Below are 19,163 nucleotides of genomic sequence, written 5' to 3' on the forward strand. Positions count from 1 at the left end.
GATAACTTTACCAGTCAACCCAACCCAGTGTTCAAGTCGATATAGCAGTATGTTGTGATCAACAGTATCAAAAGCTGCACTGAGGTCCAGTAACACCAGGACCAATGTTTTACCTGCATCAGTATTAAAACGTATGTCATTTATAACTTTAATCAGTGCTGTTTCGGTGCTGTGATTGGCACGAAATCCTGACTGAAAGTTATCAAAGCAGCTATTTGATATCAAGAAAGCAGTTAATTGATTGAAGACAATTTTTTCAAGGATTTTCCTGATGAATGGTAGATTTGATATTGGCCTGTAGTTGTTCAATACTGAAGCATCCAGGTTATTCTTTTTAAGTAGGGGCTTTACAACGGCTTTTTTCAGGGACACAGGAAAAATGCCAGTCTCTAGGGATGTATTTATGATCTGAAGCACATCGATAATTATGAGGTGAAAAACAGACTTAAAAAAGTTGGTGGGCAGAATGTCCAGTTCAGATGTTGAGGAACTGAGATTTTGTACATTTTTTTCAAGAGTCTCGTAATCAATCAAACACAATTCTGACATTGTGTTGAAATTGTCTGTCTGTGTCACTGGTGATTGCAGCTTTTCAGTTATTTGCAACTGAGATATATTATGAGCAATATTCTGCCGTATTTTATCAATTTTACCTTTGAAGAAAGATGCAAACTCATTGCATTTATTAACTGAGAGAAGTTCAGGTGCTAATTGTGGTGGGGGATGAGTTAGCTTCAAACCATGATACTACCACCACCATGTTTCACAGATGGGATAAGGTTCTTATGCTGGAATGCAGTGTTTTCCTTTCTCCGAACATTACGCTTCTCATTTAAACCAAAAAGTTCTATTTTAGTCTCATCTGTCCACAAACCATTTTTCCAATAGCCTCCTGGCTTGTCCACGTGATCTTTAGCAAACTGCAGACGAGCAGCAATGTTCTTTTTGGAGAGCAGTGACTGTCTCCTTGCAACCCTGCTATGCACACCATTGTTGTTCAGTGTTCTCCTGATGGTGAACTCATGAACATTTAACATTAGCCAATGTGAGAGAGGCCTTCAGTTGCTTAGAAATTACCCTGGGGTCCTTTGTGACCCCGCCGACTATTGCACTGCCTTGCTCTTGGAGTGATCTTTGTTGGTCGACCACTCCTGGGGAGGCTAACAATGGTCTTGAATTTCCTCCATTTGTAGACAATCTGTCTGACTGTGGATTGGTGGATTCCAAACTCCGTACAGATGGTTTTGCAACCTTTTCCAGCCTGAGGAGCATCGACAGTGCTTTTTCTGAGGTCCTCAGAAATCTCCTTTGTTTGTGCCATGATACACTTCCACCAACATGTGTTGTTAAGATCAGACATTGATAGATCTCTATTCTTTAAATAAAACAGGGTGCCCACTCACACTTGATTGTCATCCCATTGATTGAAAACATCTGACTCTAATTTCACCTTCAAATTAACTGTTAATCCGAGAGGTTCACATACTTTTGCCACTCCCAGATATGTAATATTGGATCATTTTCCTCAATAAATAAATGACCAAGTATAATATTTTTGTCTCATTTGTTTAATTGGGTTCTCTTTATCTACTTTTAAGACTTGTGTGAAAATTTGATGTTGTTTTAGGTCATATTTATGCAGAAATATAGAAAATTCTAAAGGGTTCACAAACTTTCAAACACCACTGTAATTACTCACCTCACTCTGCGGTAGCTTGTTAGGGGGGTGGGGGGGCAGGAAAGCTGGTAAGAGTAGATTAGATTGTATGATAAAAGAGCATCAGATACGGTCTACAACATTATACTTCATAAAGTCACATCAAACTGTGACACCAAGCCAACCACCTCTTCAGTCTTTCCCATGCTTGTAGCTGAATAAAAAAACAACACAGACTGGGCTCGAATCACAACAGAGCTTAATTTTGATTGACAGCACAGTAAAGTTAGCACATTAAATGAACAGTAACACAAAACAATGTGGGCGGCATGGTGGTGTAGTGGTTAGCACTGTCATCTCACAGCAAGAAGGTTCGGGTTCGAGCCCCGTGGCCGACAGGGGCCTTTCTGTGCAGAGTTTGCATGTTCTCCCCGTGTCCGCGTGGGTTTCCTCTGGGTGCTCTGGTTTCCCCCACAGTCCAAAGACATGGAGGTTAGGTTAACTGGTGACTAAATTGACCATAGGTGTGAATGTGAGTGTGAATGGTTGTCTGTGTCTATGTGTCAGCCCTGTGATGACCTGGCGACTTGACATCAATTGCCTTGACCAGAAGTGTAAAGTGATTAAAAGTAAATACCTTTCAATGAATAAAATTGATCGATTTCCTGTATCTTTGACTTTCACATTAAAATGCAATTAAATTCTACACATTTCTTCACAGCTGATTTTATTCAAGCAAAAACTGAGTAAAATCCAATTATTAAATCATTCAAGTTGGTTGAATTCAGCTGAATGTGATTCCAAACTGCATGAAGTCTTTTTTATTATTACTATTATTTATTAATTAAATATTAATTAAGCCCTGTGATGACCTGGCAACTTGTCCAGGGTGTACCCCGCCTTTCACCCATAGTCAGCTGGGATAGGCTCCAGCTTGCCTGCGACCCTGTAGATCAGGTTAAAGTGGCTAGAGATAATGAGATGAGATGAGAATATTAATTAACCCATATCCCAGTTTTTACAGTGTACAGGGGAAGCCCACACAATTGGAGGGCTGGCCCATCAAAAAAAGCACATTTTAGTGAGGTATATTACACTGCAGTTTTCTTCATTCATCACAAAACTAGATGTGTGTCCAATGGAGCAAAGATGCCCCTGGTTGAGCAGTTTGATAGAGAATGTAATTGTTGCTTTTGGAAAATTTCCTGAATGTCTGTGGGTCACATCCAGTTTGATTCACTAAAAAGTTATGCAAGTTCATATTTTCAAATCTATGACCCAGTTTAAAGTTGCATGAATCTTGAATCACCTTTGGTGGGTGTGGATGGATAACAACACCCCAAAAGTTCCCTAGGCAAACCTACAAACCGTATTTGGTGGCTGAGCAACAATATCAACACCCAAAAAGTTATGTGAGTTCATATTTCCCGACTTCTGACCCAGTAAAAAGTAGGTCAAATGTAGGTCAATCTCGCCGCCGTTCGAACTCGTGCTATGTCATCCCCAGATAGACCCCAAAATTAAATTTGGTGCACGTAGGTCAATTTTAACTGTTGTGTGCGTTCTGGATGGACAGATGGACAGACATAGTGAAATCATGACGCTCCTGCCGACTAAAGTCAGGCCAGGGGGCATAATCAAAAAAGAGCTCTCCCAGAGTAGTAAATTTAAGAATCATTATGATTGACCTTGCTCAGCAACCAGTGTAAACTTTTCTGTGCAATGTGCAGCTGTGTAGCAGGCTAGTTCAATAAAGCGTTCATTTACCTCTCAGCCACACCATACTTTTCCCACCTGTCACTCATATACACTATTGTCAGGGGATATAATAAAATGAAACATTATCCAGTTTCTGTCTCTTGCACTGTCAGAGTGGAAATCACACTCATCTGAAATTTGAAGAGCAAAACTGCAGTTCATTTAGGAATACATGTTGGAATTCAAAACAGTCATTTTTTAAATCGCAATAAAACACTTTAAACATTGTGGTTGTGTATCTTTTATCATAGGAATTAAAATAGGCCTGGTTTCCTTTTCAGTCAGTCAGAATACGAGGGCTTCCCTGCAAATCTTACCAATAAAAATATTTTGAATATAGTCACTTTTATCTCGTACTTTCTATTACTAGATTACAATAAACCAAATATAAGATTATTAAACTTGTGATATTTCTAGGCATTTAATTAATTTCAAGCTATATGTTTTCTTACTTTTTTGGTAGATATGTTTGCAAGAACTAAATGCTTAAAATTACCAATTTTTTATGCTAAAAGCACAAGACAAATTAACTGCTTGAAATGAGTAAAAAAATCTAGAAATAAGTTTAATTTTACTTTTGATTTATTGTAATTATGATAGGAAATAATCGGAAAATAAGTATCAAGTTATGTTCACTTGCTAACCTGTCAGTGTTGTTGTTTTGCTGTAGAGTTATGTGTAAATTAGATGATTTAATAAATCTGATGCGGCACAGAGCTGTTCTGGCTATATCTTCTGTTAAACATGAATAAACATGAATAAACATGAATTTAATCAGACAGACTATTATAATGGTTCTCCTTACAGATAAGAAATCTTCGCTGAAATTAAACACAGCTAAAATAATAATAAATAAATAAAAATAAATAAATAATTGTGATTTGTAGATGTTCCCTCACAGTTTATCATCCTAATCCTATATAACTATGGGTAGCATTATGTTTTGAATTCATTAAAAAAAAGTTAGGTTTGACATGATAGGCCTGCAAATATTAACAATTAAGCTGCCACTAGTAAGATTTAATAAGAAAAGTTGCAAAAAAAAAAGCCAATCCATTTGAGTTAGCTTAACAGCATTATAAAACAGCAGGATTTAATTTCATTGATGTGATCTGCTCAGCTGCCAGATTTCGTTGAAATTTATTATTCTGCACAACTCGGTGCATTTTGTGAAAGCTTCTTTGTTGTGTTCATGTTAAGCCTAAAGTTTGGTGAAGGTCCTGAAATGTGTTGATTTTATCTGCTCGAGCTGTAACTACAGGAAACAACTGACATTTGTGATGACAATACAATGTGTTGTGAACTGAAGTGAATTGGGCCACAAGTAGGCTTATGCCAGGATCAGATTACATGTCAGTTTCAGCAATCACAGTCATCATTCCTTCAATAAATTACAAATTGGGCCCTGTTCAATCGTGATACATATCCTTGAGTGACGTTGGAAAGGAGGGTCAAGAAATTCTCGATCATGGCCATGAAGGAACATGTCGCAGAAAAGGAACAAAATTGTCAAAATCAGGCTGACGTTGAACACTTTCTGCAACCATTTAAGCTCTTTCCAGTGACTGCTGGCATTTGGCATTTCTTTTCAAATCTTTACCCACTCAGTTTTCCCCAGGCCCACCCCACTGTTCAATTTCTGGCCAGGGAACATGTTACTAAAAAATGTGCTTTCACATGTGTTTTTTTTTTTTTTTTTTACATGAGCTCATGTTACTTACATAATCATGTTATAAATATAAACGAAAAATGTACATGATTTTTCTGTAAGGAAAGACACTCTTGTGCACTGTAGAGTATTGTAGCAGCAGGACTGAGAAACTCTCAGATAGCTACAACAGTGCAACTCCCTCCCTGCAGCAACCAATGGCATGATGAAGCTGCGCTCAGGTGCCACCCATTTTCAGTGTGTAAAGCAGGGAGTGCCAGTTGCAGCACTCACACACTCTCACACATACACACGCACGTCCTGCTACTTTTGTGGATTACTGTTTTTATGGCAATGTTTCTAACCTACTTTTTAATAACCACATTTTGTACTACTGTAAGTATTTCACATCATTCTGGGGATGAAAAAGGATTTTATGTCTCTCATTATTATTAGTGTTATAATGTTAGTCATGTAAAACTCTTCGGAAATTTCCTTTTTGGTAAATGCTTGGCTGGAATTCCCCAGCAACCACAACATTACATTAATTTTCCCTTTTAAAAATTATTTATTATATTTAATTTTTCCATTAAAAATATTAATTTTTCTTTGTTTGTTTGTTTGATTATTTTGATGTTCTTATTTTTTATGGATATGATTACGAATGTGTGATTTGTATTTGTGCATAAATAGGTAATCTGGGTTCAAGCTGATAAAGGAGAACTGCAAACGCTCCGTCGACAGAAAAGAGAATGGTTCACCCCTCCAAAGAAGCTGATGGAGAATGTGGATTATACCAATCAAGAATTCATTATGAAAGTGAGCATTTATATTAATAAGACAACTTTCTTGGAGGTTATGTTTTTGCCTCAGTTTGTTTGCTTGTTTGTTTCTTTGTCCGTTTCCAACATACCTCAAATAGAAGTGGTATTTCAAAATAGATTTTGATGAAATTTTGAGGAAAGGTGGGCCATGGGCAAAGGAACAATTGATTTAATTTTGATGCAAATCCAGATCTGTGGCTTGACAGAAGTATGCACTCTACCGAGTGCACTTCTAGTTAATACATGACATCACATTTTTACTTATCATGAAGATAAAGTAAAGGTAAAACTAGATACAGACTGTGCCTCAAGTCACAGTTCTTTGCACTAGCTGTTACAAACCGGAATGTCAGGTCACCATACCCTATAGATTCGGAACGGTAAGAGACATGATGCTTACTGACAAAAAGTTGCACCCCGCCACCCTAAACATTTTTTTTTTTAATCTTGTCCAGGGTGTACCCCGCCTTTCGCCCGTAGTCAGCTGGGATAGGCTCCAGCTTGCCTGCGACCCTGTAGAAGGATAAAGCGGCTTGAGATAATGAGATGAGATGAGATGAAAATTAACAATTATTAGTGATTGAAAAAAAATACCATTTTGCATGGATCATTCCGGTTTGGTGATCCAGATCTCCACTGAAAGGCATAGCAACATAATCCAGCCCAGAGGTATTCTTCATGTGAAATTTGGTGATGACTGATTGAAAACTGAGGGAGAAATAGTGTCCTAAAAAAATCATACGAGAATAATAATAATAATAATAATAAGAAGAAGAAGAAGAAGAAGAAGAAGAAGAAGAGATTAATGTACAAAGATCCTCAGTGAGAGTCGTAATTTGTGCCAGCGCTGCAAGCACGAATTAATTGCACATGAAGGGAAACATTAAAGTGCATCCAGGTTGTATTGCAATTCTGACAATAAATCGTTTACAGGTGCAAGAAAATTAGAGTAACTTCAATCGCTTTTTTTTTTTGTTTTAATGCTGTTATGAATAATGGAGTTCCTCCTTTTGTACTCACAGGCTCAGTTTAGACTTTAGATCAGAGTTTGGATTTTCAAAGTAAGATTTAAATATAAAAAGTGAGCTGGTCACAATTGAATTTAAAATGGGGAATTTTACCCATTTTTCAGAATTTGTGGTAATTGTTTGTTACCAAATATTAAGAGCCTCAAACAAGGATTTGGCCTTATGTTTATGTACATGATAATTGTCTGGTAACTTCTGTTTTGTTGTTATTTGTGCTCAGCACTGGTCCAAATGTCTCGAGCTGATCAAATCGTAGTCTACAAGTTTAATTATAGTTTATTTACATTTAGTCGACTTGCTGTGAAGAATCGCCAAGTACACGGACATCAAGGAAGTTGGATTCAGGTTCATCATGAAATAATTGTTTCGACTTTGACACCGACAGCAAGTTTAGTATTAAAATGGTTGATTGCAAATGACAAAATATTTCTAGGATTTTATTTACAAAAATAGTTATAACTAGATGATATGATACTGGTCATGTCTGTTGGCAGGGAAGTTTTTCCTTAAATAACATTACATAATTTTATACGATCGGGTATGTCTCTGTTTATAGGAACTCTGCTTTTAACAACAATGTGTTACAGAGCTCATTTAATATAAGGCTTTGTAAGTTTGAGGATTGAAAAAGTTTGCTGCACCGATTTATTTTCAAAAAAGTACTGCACCATATTAGTTTGTCACAGATGTCATGAGCCCTAGTTCCTTTCGAAATCATTGAGCCTCATTGATCTGGACATGAATTTAGTTATTTGAAAATCATTCACAATCATTCACACAAGAAACATGGCATTTATATAAACCCAGTTTCAGTTTGATTTAGCTTATTAAAACATTCTGTAGGGCGGCACGGTGGTGTAGTGGTTAGCGCTGTCACCTCACAGCAAGAAGGTCCGGGTTCGAGCCCCGTGGCCAGCGAGGGCCTTTCTGTGCAGAGTTTGCATGTTGTCTGCGTGGGTTTCCTCCGGGTGCTCCGGTTTCCCCCACAGTCCAAAGACATGCAGGTTAGGTTAACTGGTGACTCTAAATTGACCGTAGGTGTGAATGTGAGTGTGAATGGTTGTCTGTGTCTATGTGTCAGCCCTGTGATGACCTGGCGACTTGTCCAGGGTGTACCCCGCCTTTCGCCCTTAGTCAGCTGGGATAGGCTCCAGCTTGCCTGCGACCCTGTAGAAGGATAAAGCGGCTAGAGATAATGAGATGAGATGAGAGATATTGTTCGAAATTAGACAAAAAATAATTTGGACATTCAGTAGTGGCTTTATTAAAGATCAGTTATGGTGTTTTAGTATTTAATTTGCCATCCTTTGTTTTGCAGACCTTCTTGTCACAGAACATATAACTTTTGCATATTTTGGCAAACGTTAAAGAGGTGAACAGAAACTGTTTCAGTGGAGTCTTTTTGGAGAATTCCATGAGGAAAAGGGGTCAGAACAAGCAAATAAAAAAAAAAATGAAATGGAAAAAAAATGGTTGAGAGGAACTGTATTGTGTTATTGTTGCATGTTTTCTACTAAAAAGTTTTCTTGGTCTTATGAAAACTTGGGTTCAGACATACGTGGTAAATATGTAGATGGAAATTCAGATGAAATTCAGTGGGAGTGCATATAATCGTCAAATACAGGATGTCTCTCCACAAAAATGTTTAGCTGACTTTGTCCCTAAATCAGGTGTTTTAATGCAAAAAAATACAAATCCTGGCAGTAATTGCTTGTGCACAAATGGCCTCAAGCTCGTGTGATTGTCTGATAGCATCAGAATGTGCCCAAAAAAAAAAAAGAGCTGTCTATTTGTGAGGAAAGCACTGCAATTTCTAATTGGGGAACAAATATTGCTTATTTGGCCTAAATGTGAGTCCCAAAAATCATACCAGTGCACTAAAGAGCGGGGCAAAATTGCACACTGTAAGTTACAGTGGTGCTTGAAAGTTTGCGAACGCTTTAGAATTTTCTATATTTCTGCATAAATATGACCTAAAACATCAGATTTTCACACCAGTCCTAAAAGTAGATAAAGAGAACCCAGTTAAACAAATGAGACAAAAATATTATCCTTGGTCATTTATTTATTGAGGAAAATGATCCAATATGACATATGTGAGTGGCAAAAGTATGTGAACCTTTGCTTTCAGTATCTGGTGTGATCCCCTTGTGCAGCAATAACTGCAACTAAACGTTTCCGGTAACTGTTGATCAGTCCTGTACAAAGGCTTGGCGGAATTTTAGCCCATTCCTCCGTACAGAACAGCTCCAACTCTGGGATGTTGGTGGGTTTCCTCACATGAACTGCTCACTTCAGGACCTTCCACAACATTTCAATCGGATTAAGGTCAGGACTTTGACTTGGCCATTCCAAAACATTAACTTTATTCTTCTTTAACCATTCTTTGATAGAACGACTTGTGTGCTTAGGGTTGTTGTCTTGCTGCATGACCCACCTTCTCTTGGGATTCAGTTCATAGACAGATGCCCTGACGTTTTCCTTTAGAATTCACTGGTATAATTCAGAATTCATTGTTCCATCAATGATGGCAAGCCGTCCTGGCCCAGATGCAGCAAAACAGGCCCAAACCATGATACTACCACCACCATGTTTCACAGATGGGAAAAGGTTCTTATGCTGGAATGCAGTGTTTTCCTTTCTCCAATCATACCGCTTCTCATTTTAACCAAAAAGTTCTATTTTGGTCTCATCCAGCCACAAAACATTTTTCCCATAGCCTTCTGGCTTGTACACATGATCTTTAGCAAACTGCAGACAAGCAGCAATGTTCTTTTTGGAGAGCAGTGGCTTCCTCCTTGCAACCCTGCCATGCACACCATTGTTGTTCAGTGTTGTCCTGATGGTGAACTCATGAACATTAACATTAGCCAATGTGAGAGAGGCCTTCAGTTGCTTAGAAGTTACCCTGGGGTCCTTTGTGACCTCGCCAACTATTACATGTCTTGTTCTTGGAGTCATCTTTGTTGGTCAACCACTCCTGGGGAGGGTAATAATAGTCTTGAATTTCCTCCATTTGTACACAGTCTGTCTGACTGTGGATTGGTAGAGTGCAAACTCTTTAGAGATGGTTTTGTAACCTTTTCCAGCCTGATGAGCATCAACAACACTTTTTCTCAGAAATCTCCTCAGAAATCTCCTTTGTTTGTACCATGATACACTCCCACAAACATGTGTTGTGAAGATCAGACTTTGATAGATCCCTGTTCTTTAAATAAAACAGGGTGCCCACTCACACCTGACTCTAATTTCACCTTCAAATTTACTGCTAACCCTAGAGGTTCACATACTTTTGCCACTCACAGATATGTAATATTGGTTCGTTTTCCTCAATAAATAAATGACCAAGTATAATATTTTTGTCTCATTTGTTTAACTGGGTTCTCTTTATCTACTTTTAGGACTTGTATGAAAATTTGATGTTGTTTTAGGTCATATTTATGCAGAAATATAGAAAATTCTAAAGGGTTCACAAACTTTCAAACACCACTGTAATTACTCACCTCACTCTGCGGTAGCTTGTTAGGGGGATGGGGGGACAGGAAAGCTGGTAAGAGTAGATTAGATTGTATGATAAAAGAGCATCAGATACGGTCTACAACATTATACTTCAGAAAGTCACATCAAACTGTGACACCAAGCCAACCACCTCTTCAGTCTTTCCCATGCTTGTAGCTGAATAAAAAAACAACACAGACTGGGCTCGAATCACAACAGAGCTTAATTTTGATTGACAGCACAGTAAAGTTAGCACATTAAATGAACAGTAACACAAAACAATGTGGGCGGCATGGTGGTGTAGTGGTTAGCGCTGTCATCTCACAGCAAGAAGGTTCAGGTTCGAGCCCCGTGGCTGACGGGGGCCTTTCTGTGCAAAGTTTGCATGTTCTCCCCGTGTCCGCGTGGGTTTCCTCCGGGTGCTCTGGTTTCCCCCACAGTCCAAAGACATGGAGGTTAGGTTAACTGGTGACTAAATTGACCGTAGGTGTGAATGTGAGCGTGAATGGTTGTCTGTGTCTATGTGTCAGCCCTGTGATGACCTGGCGACTTGTCCAGGGTGTACCCCGCCTTTCGCCCGTAGTCAGCTGGGATAGGCTCCAGCTTGCCTGCGACCCTGTAGAAGGATAAAGCGGCTAAAGATAATGAGATGAGATGAGAAGTGTAAAGTGATTAAAAGTAAATACCTTTCAATGAATAAAATTGATCGATTTCCTGTATCTTTGACTTTCACATTAAAATGCAATTAAATTCTACACATTTCTTCACAGCTGAATGAACACTGAATGAACCCAGTGTTCAAGTCGATATAGCAGTATGTTGTGATCAACAGTATCAAAAGCTGCACTGAGGTCCAGTAACACCAGGACCAATGTTTTGCCTGCATCAGTATTAAAACGTATGTCATTTATAACTTTAATCAGCGCTGTTTCGGTGCTGTGTTTGGCACGAAATCCTGACTGAAAGTTATCAAAGCAGCTATTTGATATCAAGAAGGCAGTTAATTGATTGAAGACAATTTTTTCAAGGATTTTCCCGATGAATGGTAGATTTGATATTGGCCTGTATTTGTTCAATACTGAAGCATCCAGGTTATTCTTTTTAAGTAGGGGCTTTACAATGGCTTTTTTCAGGGACACAGGAAAAATGCCAGTCTCTAGGGATGTATTTATGATCTGAAGCACATCGATAATTATGAGGTGAAAAACAGACTTAAAAAAGTTGGTGGGCAGAATGTCCAATTCAGATGTTGAGGAACTGAGATGTGAGAGAGGCCTTCAGTTGCTTAGAAATTACCCTGGGGTCCTTTGTGACCCCACCGACTATTGCACTGCCTTGCTCTTGGAGTGATCTTTGTTGGTCGACCACTCCTGGGGAGGCTAACAATGGTCTTGAATTCCCTCCATTTGTAAACAATCTGTCTGACTGTGGATTGGTGGATTCCAAACTCCGTACAGATGGTTTTGCAACCTTTTCCAGCCTGAGGAGCATCGACAGTGCTTTTTCTGAGGTCCTCAGAAATCTCCTTTGTTTGTGCCATGATACACTTCCACAAACATGTGTTGTTAAGATCAGACTTTGATAGATTCCTGTTCTTTAAATAAAACAGGGTGCCCATTCACACCTGATTGTCATCCCATTGATTGAAAACATCTGACTCTAATTTCACCTTCAAATTAACTGTTAATCCGAGAGGTTCACATACTTTTGCCACTCCCAGATATGTAATATTGGATCATTTTCCTCAATAAATAAATGACCAAGTATAATATTTTTGTCTCATTTGTTTAACTGGGTTCTCTTTATCTACTTTTAAGACTTGTGTGAAAATTTGATGTTGTTTTAGGTCATATTTATGCAGAAATATAGAAAATTCTAAAGGGTTCACAAACTTTCAAACACCACTGTAATTACTCACCTCACTCTGCGGTAGCTTGTTAGGGGGGTGGGGGGGCAGGAAAGCTGGTAAGAGTAGATTAGATTGTATGATAAAAAAGCATCAGATACGGTCTACAACATTACACTTCAGAAAGTCACATCAAACTGTGACACCAAGCCAACCACCTCTTCAGTCTTTCCCATGCTTGTAGCTGAATAAAAAAACAACACAGACTGGGCTCGAATCACAACAGAGCTTAATTTTGATTGACAGCACAGTAAAGTTAGCACATTAAATGAACAGTAACACAAAACAATGTGGGCGGCATGGTGGTGTAGTGGTTAGCGCTGTCATCTCACAGCAAGAAGGTTCGGGTTCGAGCCCCGTGGCCGACGGGGGCCTTTCTGTGCAGAGTTTGCATGTTCTCCCCGTGTCCGCGTGGGTTTCCTCCGGGTGCTCTGGTTTCCCCCACAGTCCAAAGACATGGGGGTTAGGTTAACTGGTGACTAATGCCGCTTTTCCACTACAAACGCGGCTGAGCCGTGCCGTGCCGAGTCGAGCTGAGTCGAGCTGAGCGGGGCTGTTGGAGTTGCATTTCGACTACAACCGCGCTGAACCGTGCTGGCTGGAAGTGGGTGGACACATTGGGTGGAGTTAGCGAAAGTGGGTGGACGTCATGTGATGCCGTTAAGCAGCGCAAACAGTGACATCAGTGACAGTGGCGGAACAAGTCAGAGCCGGGCCGGGGGCGGGGCAAATGACCGGGCCCTTTATTAAAGCTTATCATAACATCATTTTAGGCTACAAAATGTCCGCAACTGCGGTGTTTACCAATTTCAACACTACGGGGTGCAACTATGTTATTTAGTACATCAAGTCCTTCAAACGAACATGTAACTCAGAAACAAAAAACATTAGGATACTGTACATGGCTCATAATAAAACATCAATAGCCTATACTGCGCACATTATTTGAAGGGCATACGAATGAGCGCTCAGAGGTTGCAACGCTGACAGGAAGAGTCAGAAATAAAAGGAGGGCAGTGCAAACCTCACTGAATGCACTGTGTTTACCAATTTCAACACTCCGGGGTGCAACTATGTTATTTTGTACATTAAGTCCTTCAAACGAACATGTAACTCAGAAACAAAAAAAACATTCGGCGACATACTGTACATGGCTCATAATAAAACATTAATAGCCTACTGCGCGCATTATTTGAAGGGCATACGACGAGCCTTGCGCTCCGCGAACTCGTCCACGATGCTCTGTATGTCACTGATTCAGTGATCTTTGAAGCGGTAGCCTCACGACCCGAATAGTAAACAATAAACATGGAGGACATGGAGTCGTTAGTGTTGCTGGTCTCGGTGCTGTGGCTTGTTGTCACCGACAACGCGGACAGATACTGGCAAGAGCGTATAGATGAGGCGAGGCGCATAAGGCTTCAGAAATTCTCGTAATTCATAATTATTCTTCTTCCGGGTTTGTGGTGTTTACAGATCCCAGCGCGCTCGCGGGGCGTGTGTGGGCATGTGAGGACACGCCTCCTCACCAATCAGTGCACAGGGGAGTGTCTGCTCACGCCCCCAACCTCAGTCGGCACGGTTTGGCTCGCTTCAGCCCCACTCCAAAACGGTGCGAGTTTTAGGGGCTAAGCAGGGCTGAAACGAGCTGAGTCGTGCTGGTTTTTGGTAGTCGAAACGCGAGCCGTGTCGGGCTGAAGTGAGCTGAAGCGAGCTGAAGTGAGCTGAAAAAGGGTAGTGGAAAAGGGCCATAAATTGACCATAGGTGTGAATGTGAGTGTGAATGGTTGTCTGTGTCTATGTGTCAGCCCTGTGATGACCTGGCGACTTGACATCAATTGCCTTGACCAGAAGTGTAAAGTGATTAAAAGTAAATACCTTTCAATGAATAAAATTGATCGATTTCCTGTATCTTTGACTTTCACATTAAAATGCAATTAAATTCTACACATTTCTTCACAGCTGATTTTATTCAAGCAAAAACTGAGTAAAATCCAATTATTAAATCATTCAAGTTGGTTGAATTCAGCTGAATGTGATTCCAAACTGCATGAAGTCTTTTTTATTATTACTATTAATTAAATATTAATTAAGCCCTGTGATGACCTGGCAACTTGTCCAGGGTGTACCCCGCCTTTCGCCCGTAGTCAGCTGGGATAGGCTCCAGCTTGCCTGCGACCCTGTAGAAGGATAAAGCGGCTAGAGATAATGAGATGAGATGAGACTATTATTTATTAATTAAATATTAATTAAGCCCTGTGATGACCTGGCAACTTGTCCAGGGTGTACCCCGCCTTTCACCCATATTCAGCTGGGATAGGCTCCAGCTTGCCTGCAACCCTGTAGAACAGGTTAAAGTGGCTAGAGATAATGAGATGAGATGAGAATATTAATTAACCCATATCCCAGTTTTTACAGTGTACAGGGGAAGCCCACACAATTGGAGGGCTGGCCCATCAAAAAAAGCACATTTTAGTGAGGTATATTACACTGCAGTTTTCTTCATTCATCACAAAACTAGATGTGTGTCCAATGGAGCAAAGATGCCCCTGGCTGAGCAGTTTGATAGAGAATGTGATTGTTGCTTTTGGAAAATTTCCTGAATGTCTGTGGGTCACATCCAGTTTGATTCACTAAAAAGTTATGCAAGTTCATATTTTCAAATCTATGACCCAGTTTAAAGTTGCATGAATCTTGAATCACCTTTGGTGGGTGTGGATGGATAACAACACCCCAAAAGTTCCCTAGGCAAACCTACAAACCGTATTTGGTGGCTGAGCTTCAATATCAACACCCAAAAAGTTATGTGAGTTCATATTTCCCGACTTCTGACCCAGTGAAAAGTAGGTCAAATGTAGGTCAATCTCGCCGCCGTTCGAACTCGTGCTATGTCATCCCCAGATAGACCCCAAAATTAAATTTGGTGCACGTAGGTCAATTTTAACTGTTGTGTGAGCGTTCTGGATGGACAGATGGACGGACATAGTGAAATCATGATGCTCCTGCCGACTAAAGTCAGGCCAGGGGGCATAATCAAAAAAGAGCTCTCCCAGAGTAGTAAATTTAAGCATCATTATGATTGACCTTGCTCAGCAACCAGTGTAAACTTTTCTGTGCAATGTGCAGCTGTGTAGCAGGCTAGTTCAATAAAGCGTTCATTTACCTCTCAGCCACACCATACTTTTCCCACCTGTCACTCATATACACTATTGTCAGGGGATATAATAAAATGAAACATTATCCAGTTTCTGTCTCTTGCACTGTCAGAGTGGAAATCACACTCATCTGAAATTTGAAGAGCAAAACTGCAGTTCATTTAGGAATACATGTTGGAATTCAAAACAGTCATTTTTTAAATCGCAATAAAACACTTTAAACATTGTGGTTGTGTATCTTTTATCATAGGAATTAAAATAGGCCTGGTTTCCTTTTCAGTCAGTCAGAATACGAGGGCTTCCCTGCAAATCTTACCAATAAAAATATTTTGAATATAGTCACTTTTATCTCGTACTTTCTATTACTAGATTACAATAAACCAAATATAAGATTATTAAACTTGTGATATTTCTAGGCATTTAATTAATTTCAAGCTATATGTTTTCTTACTTTTTTGGTAGATATGTTTGCAAGAACTAAATGCTTAAAATTACCAATTTTTTATGCTAAAAGCACAAGACAAATTAACTGCTTGAAATGAGTAAAAAAATCTAGAAATAAGTTTAATTTTACTTTTGATTTATTGTAATTATGATAGGAAATAATCGGAAAATAAGTATCAAGTTATGTTCACTTGCTAACCTGTCAGTGTTGTTGTTTTGCTGTAGAGTTATGTGTAAATTAGATGATTTAATAAATCTGATGCGGCACAGAGCTGTTCTGGCTATATCTTCTGTTAAACATGAATAAACATGAATAAACATGAATTTAATCAGACAGACTATTATAATGGTTCTCCTTACAGATAAGAAATCTTCGCTGAAATTAAACACAGCTAAAATAATAATAAATAAATAAAAATAAATAAATAATTGTGATTTGTAGATGTTCCCTCACAGTTGAACATCCTAATCCTATATAACTATGGGTAGCATTATGTTTTGAATTCATTAAAAAAAAGTTAGGTTTGACATGATAGGCCTGCAAATATTAACAATTAAGCTGCCACTAGTAAGATTTAATAAGAAAAGTTGCAAAAAAAAAAAAGCCAATCCATTTGAGTTAGCTTAACAGCATTATAAAACAGCAGGATTTAATTTCATTGATGTGATCTGCTCAGCTGCCAGATTTCGTTGAAATTTATTATTCTGCACAACTCGGTGCATTTTGTGAAAGCTTCTTTGTTGTGTTCATGTTAAGCCTAAAGTTTGGTGAAGGTCCTGAAATGTGTTGATTTTATCTGCTCGAGCTGTAACTACAGGAAACAACTGACATTTGTGATGACAATACAATGTGTTGTGAACTGAAGTGAATTGGGCCACAAGTAGGCTTATGCCAGGATCAGATTACATGGCCATGAAGGAACATGTCGCAGAAAAGGAACAATATTGTCAAAATCAGGCTGACGTTAAACACTTTCTGCAACCATTTAAGCTCTTTCCAGTGACTGCTGGCATTTGGCATTTCTTTTTAAATCTTTACCCACTCAGTTTTCCCCAGGCCCACCCCACTGTTCAATTTCTGGCCAGGGAACATGTTACTAAAAAATGTGCTTTCACATGTGTTTTTTTTTTTTTTTACATGACCTCATGTTACTTACATAATCATGTTATAAATATAAACGAAAAATGTACATGATTTTTCTGTAAGGAAAAACACTCTTGTGCACTGTAGAGTATTGTAGCAGCAGGACTGAGAAACTCTCAGATAGCTACAACAGTGCAACTCCCTCCCTGCAGCAGCCAATGGCATGATGAAGCTGCGCTCAGGTGCCACCCATTTTCAGTGTGTAAAGCAGGGAGTGCCAGTTGCAGCACTCACACACTCTCACACATACACACATACACACGCACGTCCTGCTACTTTTGTGGATTACTGTTTTTATGGCAATGTTTCTAACCTACTTTTTAATAACCACATTTTGTACTACTGTAAGTATTTCACATCATTCTGGGGATGAAAAGGGATTTTATGTCTCTCATTATCATTAGTGTTATAATGTTAGTCATGTAAAACTCTTCGGAAATTTCCTTTTTGGTAAATGCTTGGCTGGAATTCCCCAGCAACCACAACATTACATTAATTTTCCCTTTTTTTAATTATTTATTATATTTAATTTTTCCATTAAAAATATTAATTTTTCTTTGTTTGTTTGTTTGTTTGATTATTTTGATGTTCTTATTTTTTATGGATATGATTACGAATGTGTGATTTGTATTTGTGCATAAATAGGTAATCTGGGTTCAAGCTGATAAAGGAGAACTGCAAACGCTACGTCGACAGAAAAGAGAATGGTTCACCCCTCCAAAGAAGCTGATGGAGAATGTGGATTATACCAATCAAGAATTCATTATGAAAGTGAGCATTTATATTAATAAGACAACTTTCTTGGAGGTTATGTTTTTGCCTCAGTTTGTTTGCTTGTTTGTTTCTTTGTCCGTTTCCAACATACCTCAAATAGAAGTGGTATTTCAAAATAGATTTTGATGAAATTTTGAGGAAAGGTGGGCCATGGGCAAAGGAACAATTGATTTAATTTTGATGCAAATCCAGATCTGTGGCTTGACAGAAGTATGCACTCTACCGAGTGCACTTCTAGTTAATACATGACATCACATTTTTACTTATCATGAAGATAAAGTAAAGGTAAAACTAGATACAGACTGTGCCTCAAGTCACAGTTCTTTGCACTAGCTGTTACAAACCGGAATGTCAGGTCACCATACCCTATAGATTCGGAACGGTAAGAGACATGATACTTAGTGACAAAAAGTTGCACCCCGCCACCCTAAACATTTTTTTTTTAATCATGAAAATTAACAATTATTAGTGATTGAAAAAAATACCATTTTGCATGGATCATTCCGGTTTGGTGATCCAGATCTCCACTGAAAGGCATAGCAACATAATCCAGCCCAGAGGTATTCTTCATGTGAAATTTGGTGATGACTGATTGAAAACTGAGGGAGAAATAGTGTCCTAAAAAATCATACGAGAATAATAATAATAAGAGGAAGAGTAATGTACAAAGATCCTCAGTGAGAGTCATAATTTGTGCCAGCGCTGCAAGCACAAATTAATTGCACATGAAGGGAAACATTAAAGTGCATCCAGGTTGTATTGCAATTCTGACAATAAATCGTTTACAGGTGCAAGAAAATTAGAGTAACTTCAATCGCTTTTTTTTTTGTTTTAATGCTGTTATGAATAATGGAGTTCCTCCTTTTGTACTCACAGGCTCAGTTTAGACTTTAGATCAGAGTTTGGATTTTCAAAGTAAGATTTAAATATAAAAAGTGAGCTGGTCACAATTGAATTTAAAATGGGGAATTTTACCCATTTTTCAGAATTTGTGGTAATTGTTTGTTACCAAATATTAAGAGCCTCAAACAAGGATTTGGCCTTATGTTTATGTACATGATAATTGTCTGGTTACTTCTGTTTTGTTGTTATTTGTGCTCAGCACTGGTCCAAATGTCTCGAGCTGATCAAATCGTAGTCTACAAGTTTAATTATAGTTTATTTACATTTAGTCGACTTGCTGTGAAGAATCGCCAAGTACACGGACATCAAGGAAGTTGGATTCAGGTTCATCATGAAATAATTGTTTCGACTTTGACACCGACAGCAAGTTTAGTATTAAAATGGTTGATTGCAAATGACAAAATATTTCTAGGATTTTATTTAC

General features: G+C 38.7%; 2 protein-coding genes across 3 annotated transcripts in view; one reads left to right on the top strand and one right to left on the bottom strand.

The window, feature by feature from the left end:
• LOC132880299 (desmoglein-2-like protein) overlaps positions 1–19,163 on the bottom strand; it is a 352,687-nt gene that overhangs the window by 69,945 nt on the left and 263,579 nt on the right. The gene's annotated exons all lie outside the window — the stretch shown is intronic.
• The window catches only part of LOC132879931 (desmoglein-2-like protein), a 123,315-nt gene continuing 109,523 nt past the window's right edge, over positions 5,372–19,163 (top strand). Inside the window, exons 1-3 of one of the 2 annotated variants that reach the window (XM_060913758.1) lie at positions 5,372–5,459; positions 5,757–5,882; positions 17,708–17,833. In XM_060913758.1, coding sequence (XP_060769741.1) covers positions 5,412–5,459; positions 5,757–5,882; positions 17,708–17,833 — 300 coding nt within the window. In that variant the 5' untranslated portion in view covers positions 5,372–5,411. Of the gene's footprint in view, positions 5,460–5,756; positions 5,883–17,310; positions 17,407–17,707; positions 17,834–19,163 lie in introns of those variants that run through there. The other variant, XM_060913767.1, reaches the window with a different exon arrangement.

This window comes from Neoarius graeffei, chromosome 1, assembly GCF_027579695.1.
Source record: "Neoarius graeffei isolate fNeoGra1 chromosome 1, fNeoGra1.pri, whole genome shotgun sequence".
Classification (NCBI taxonomy): domain Eukaryota; kingdom Metazoa; phylum Chordata; class Actinopteri; order Siluriformes; family Ariidae; genus Neoarius; species Neoarius graeffei.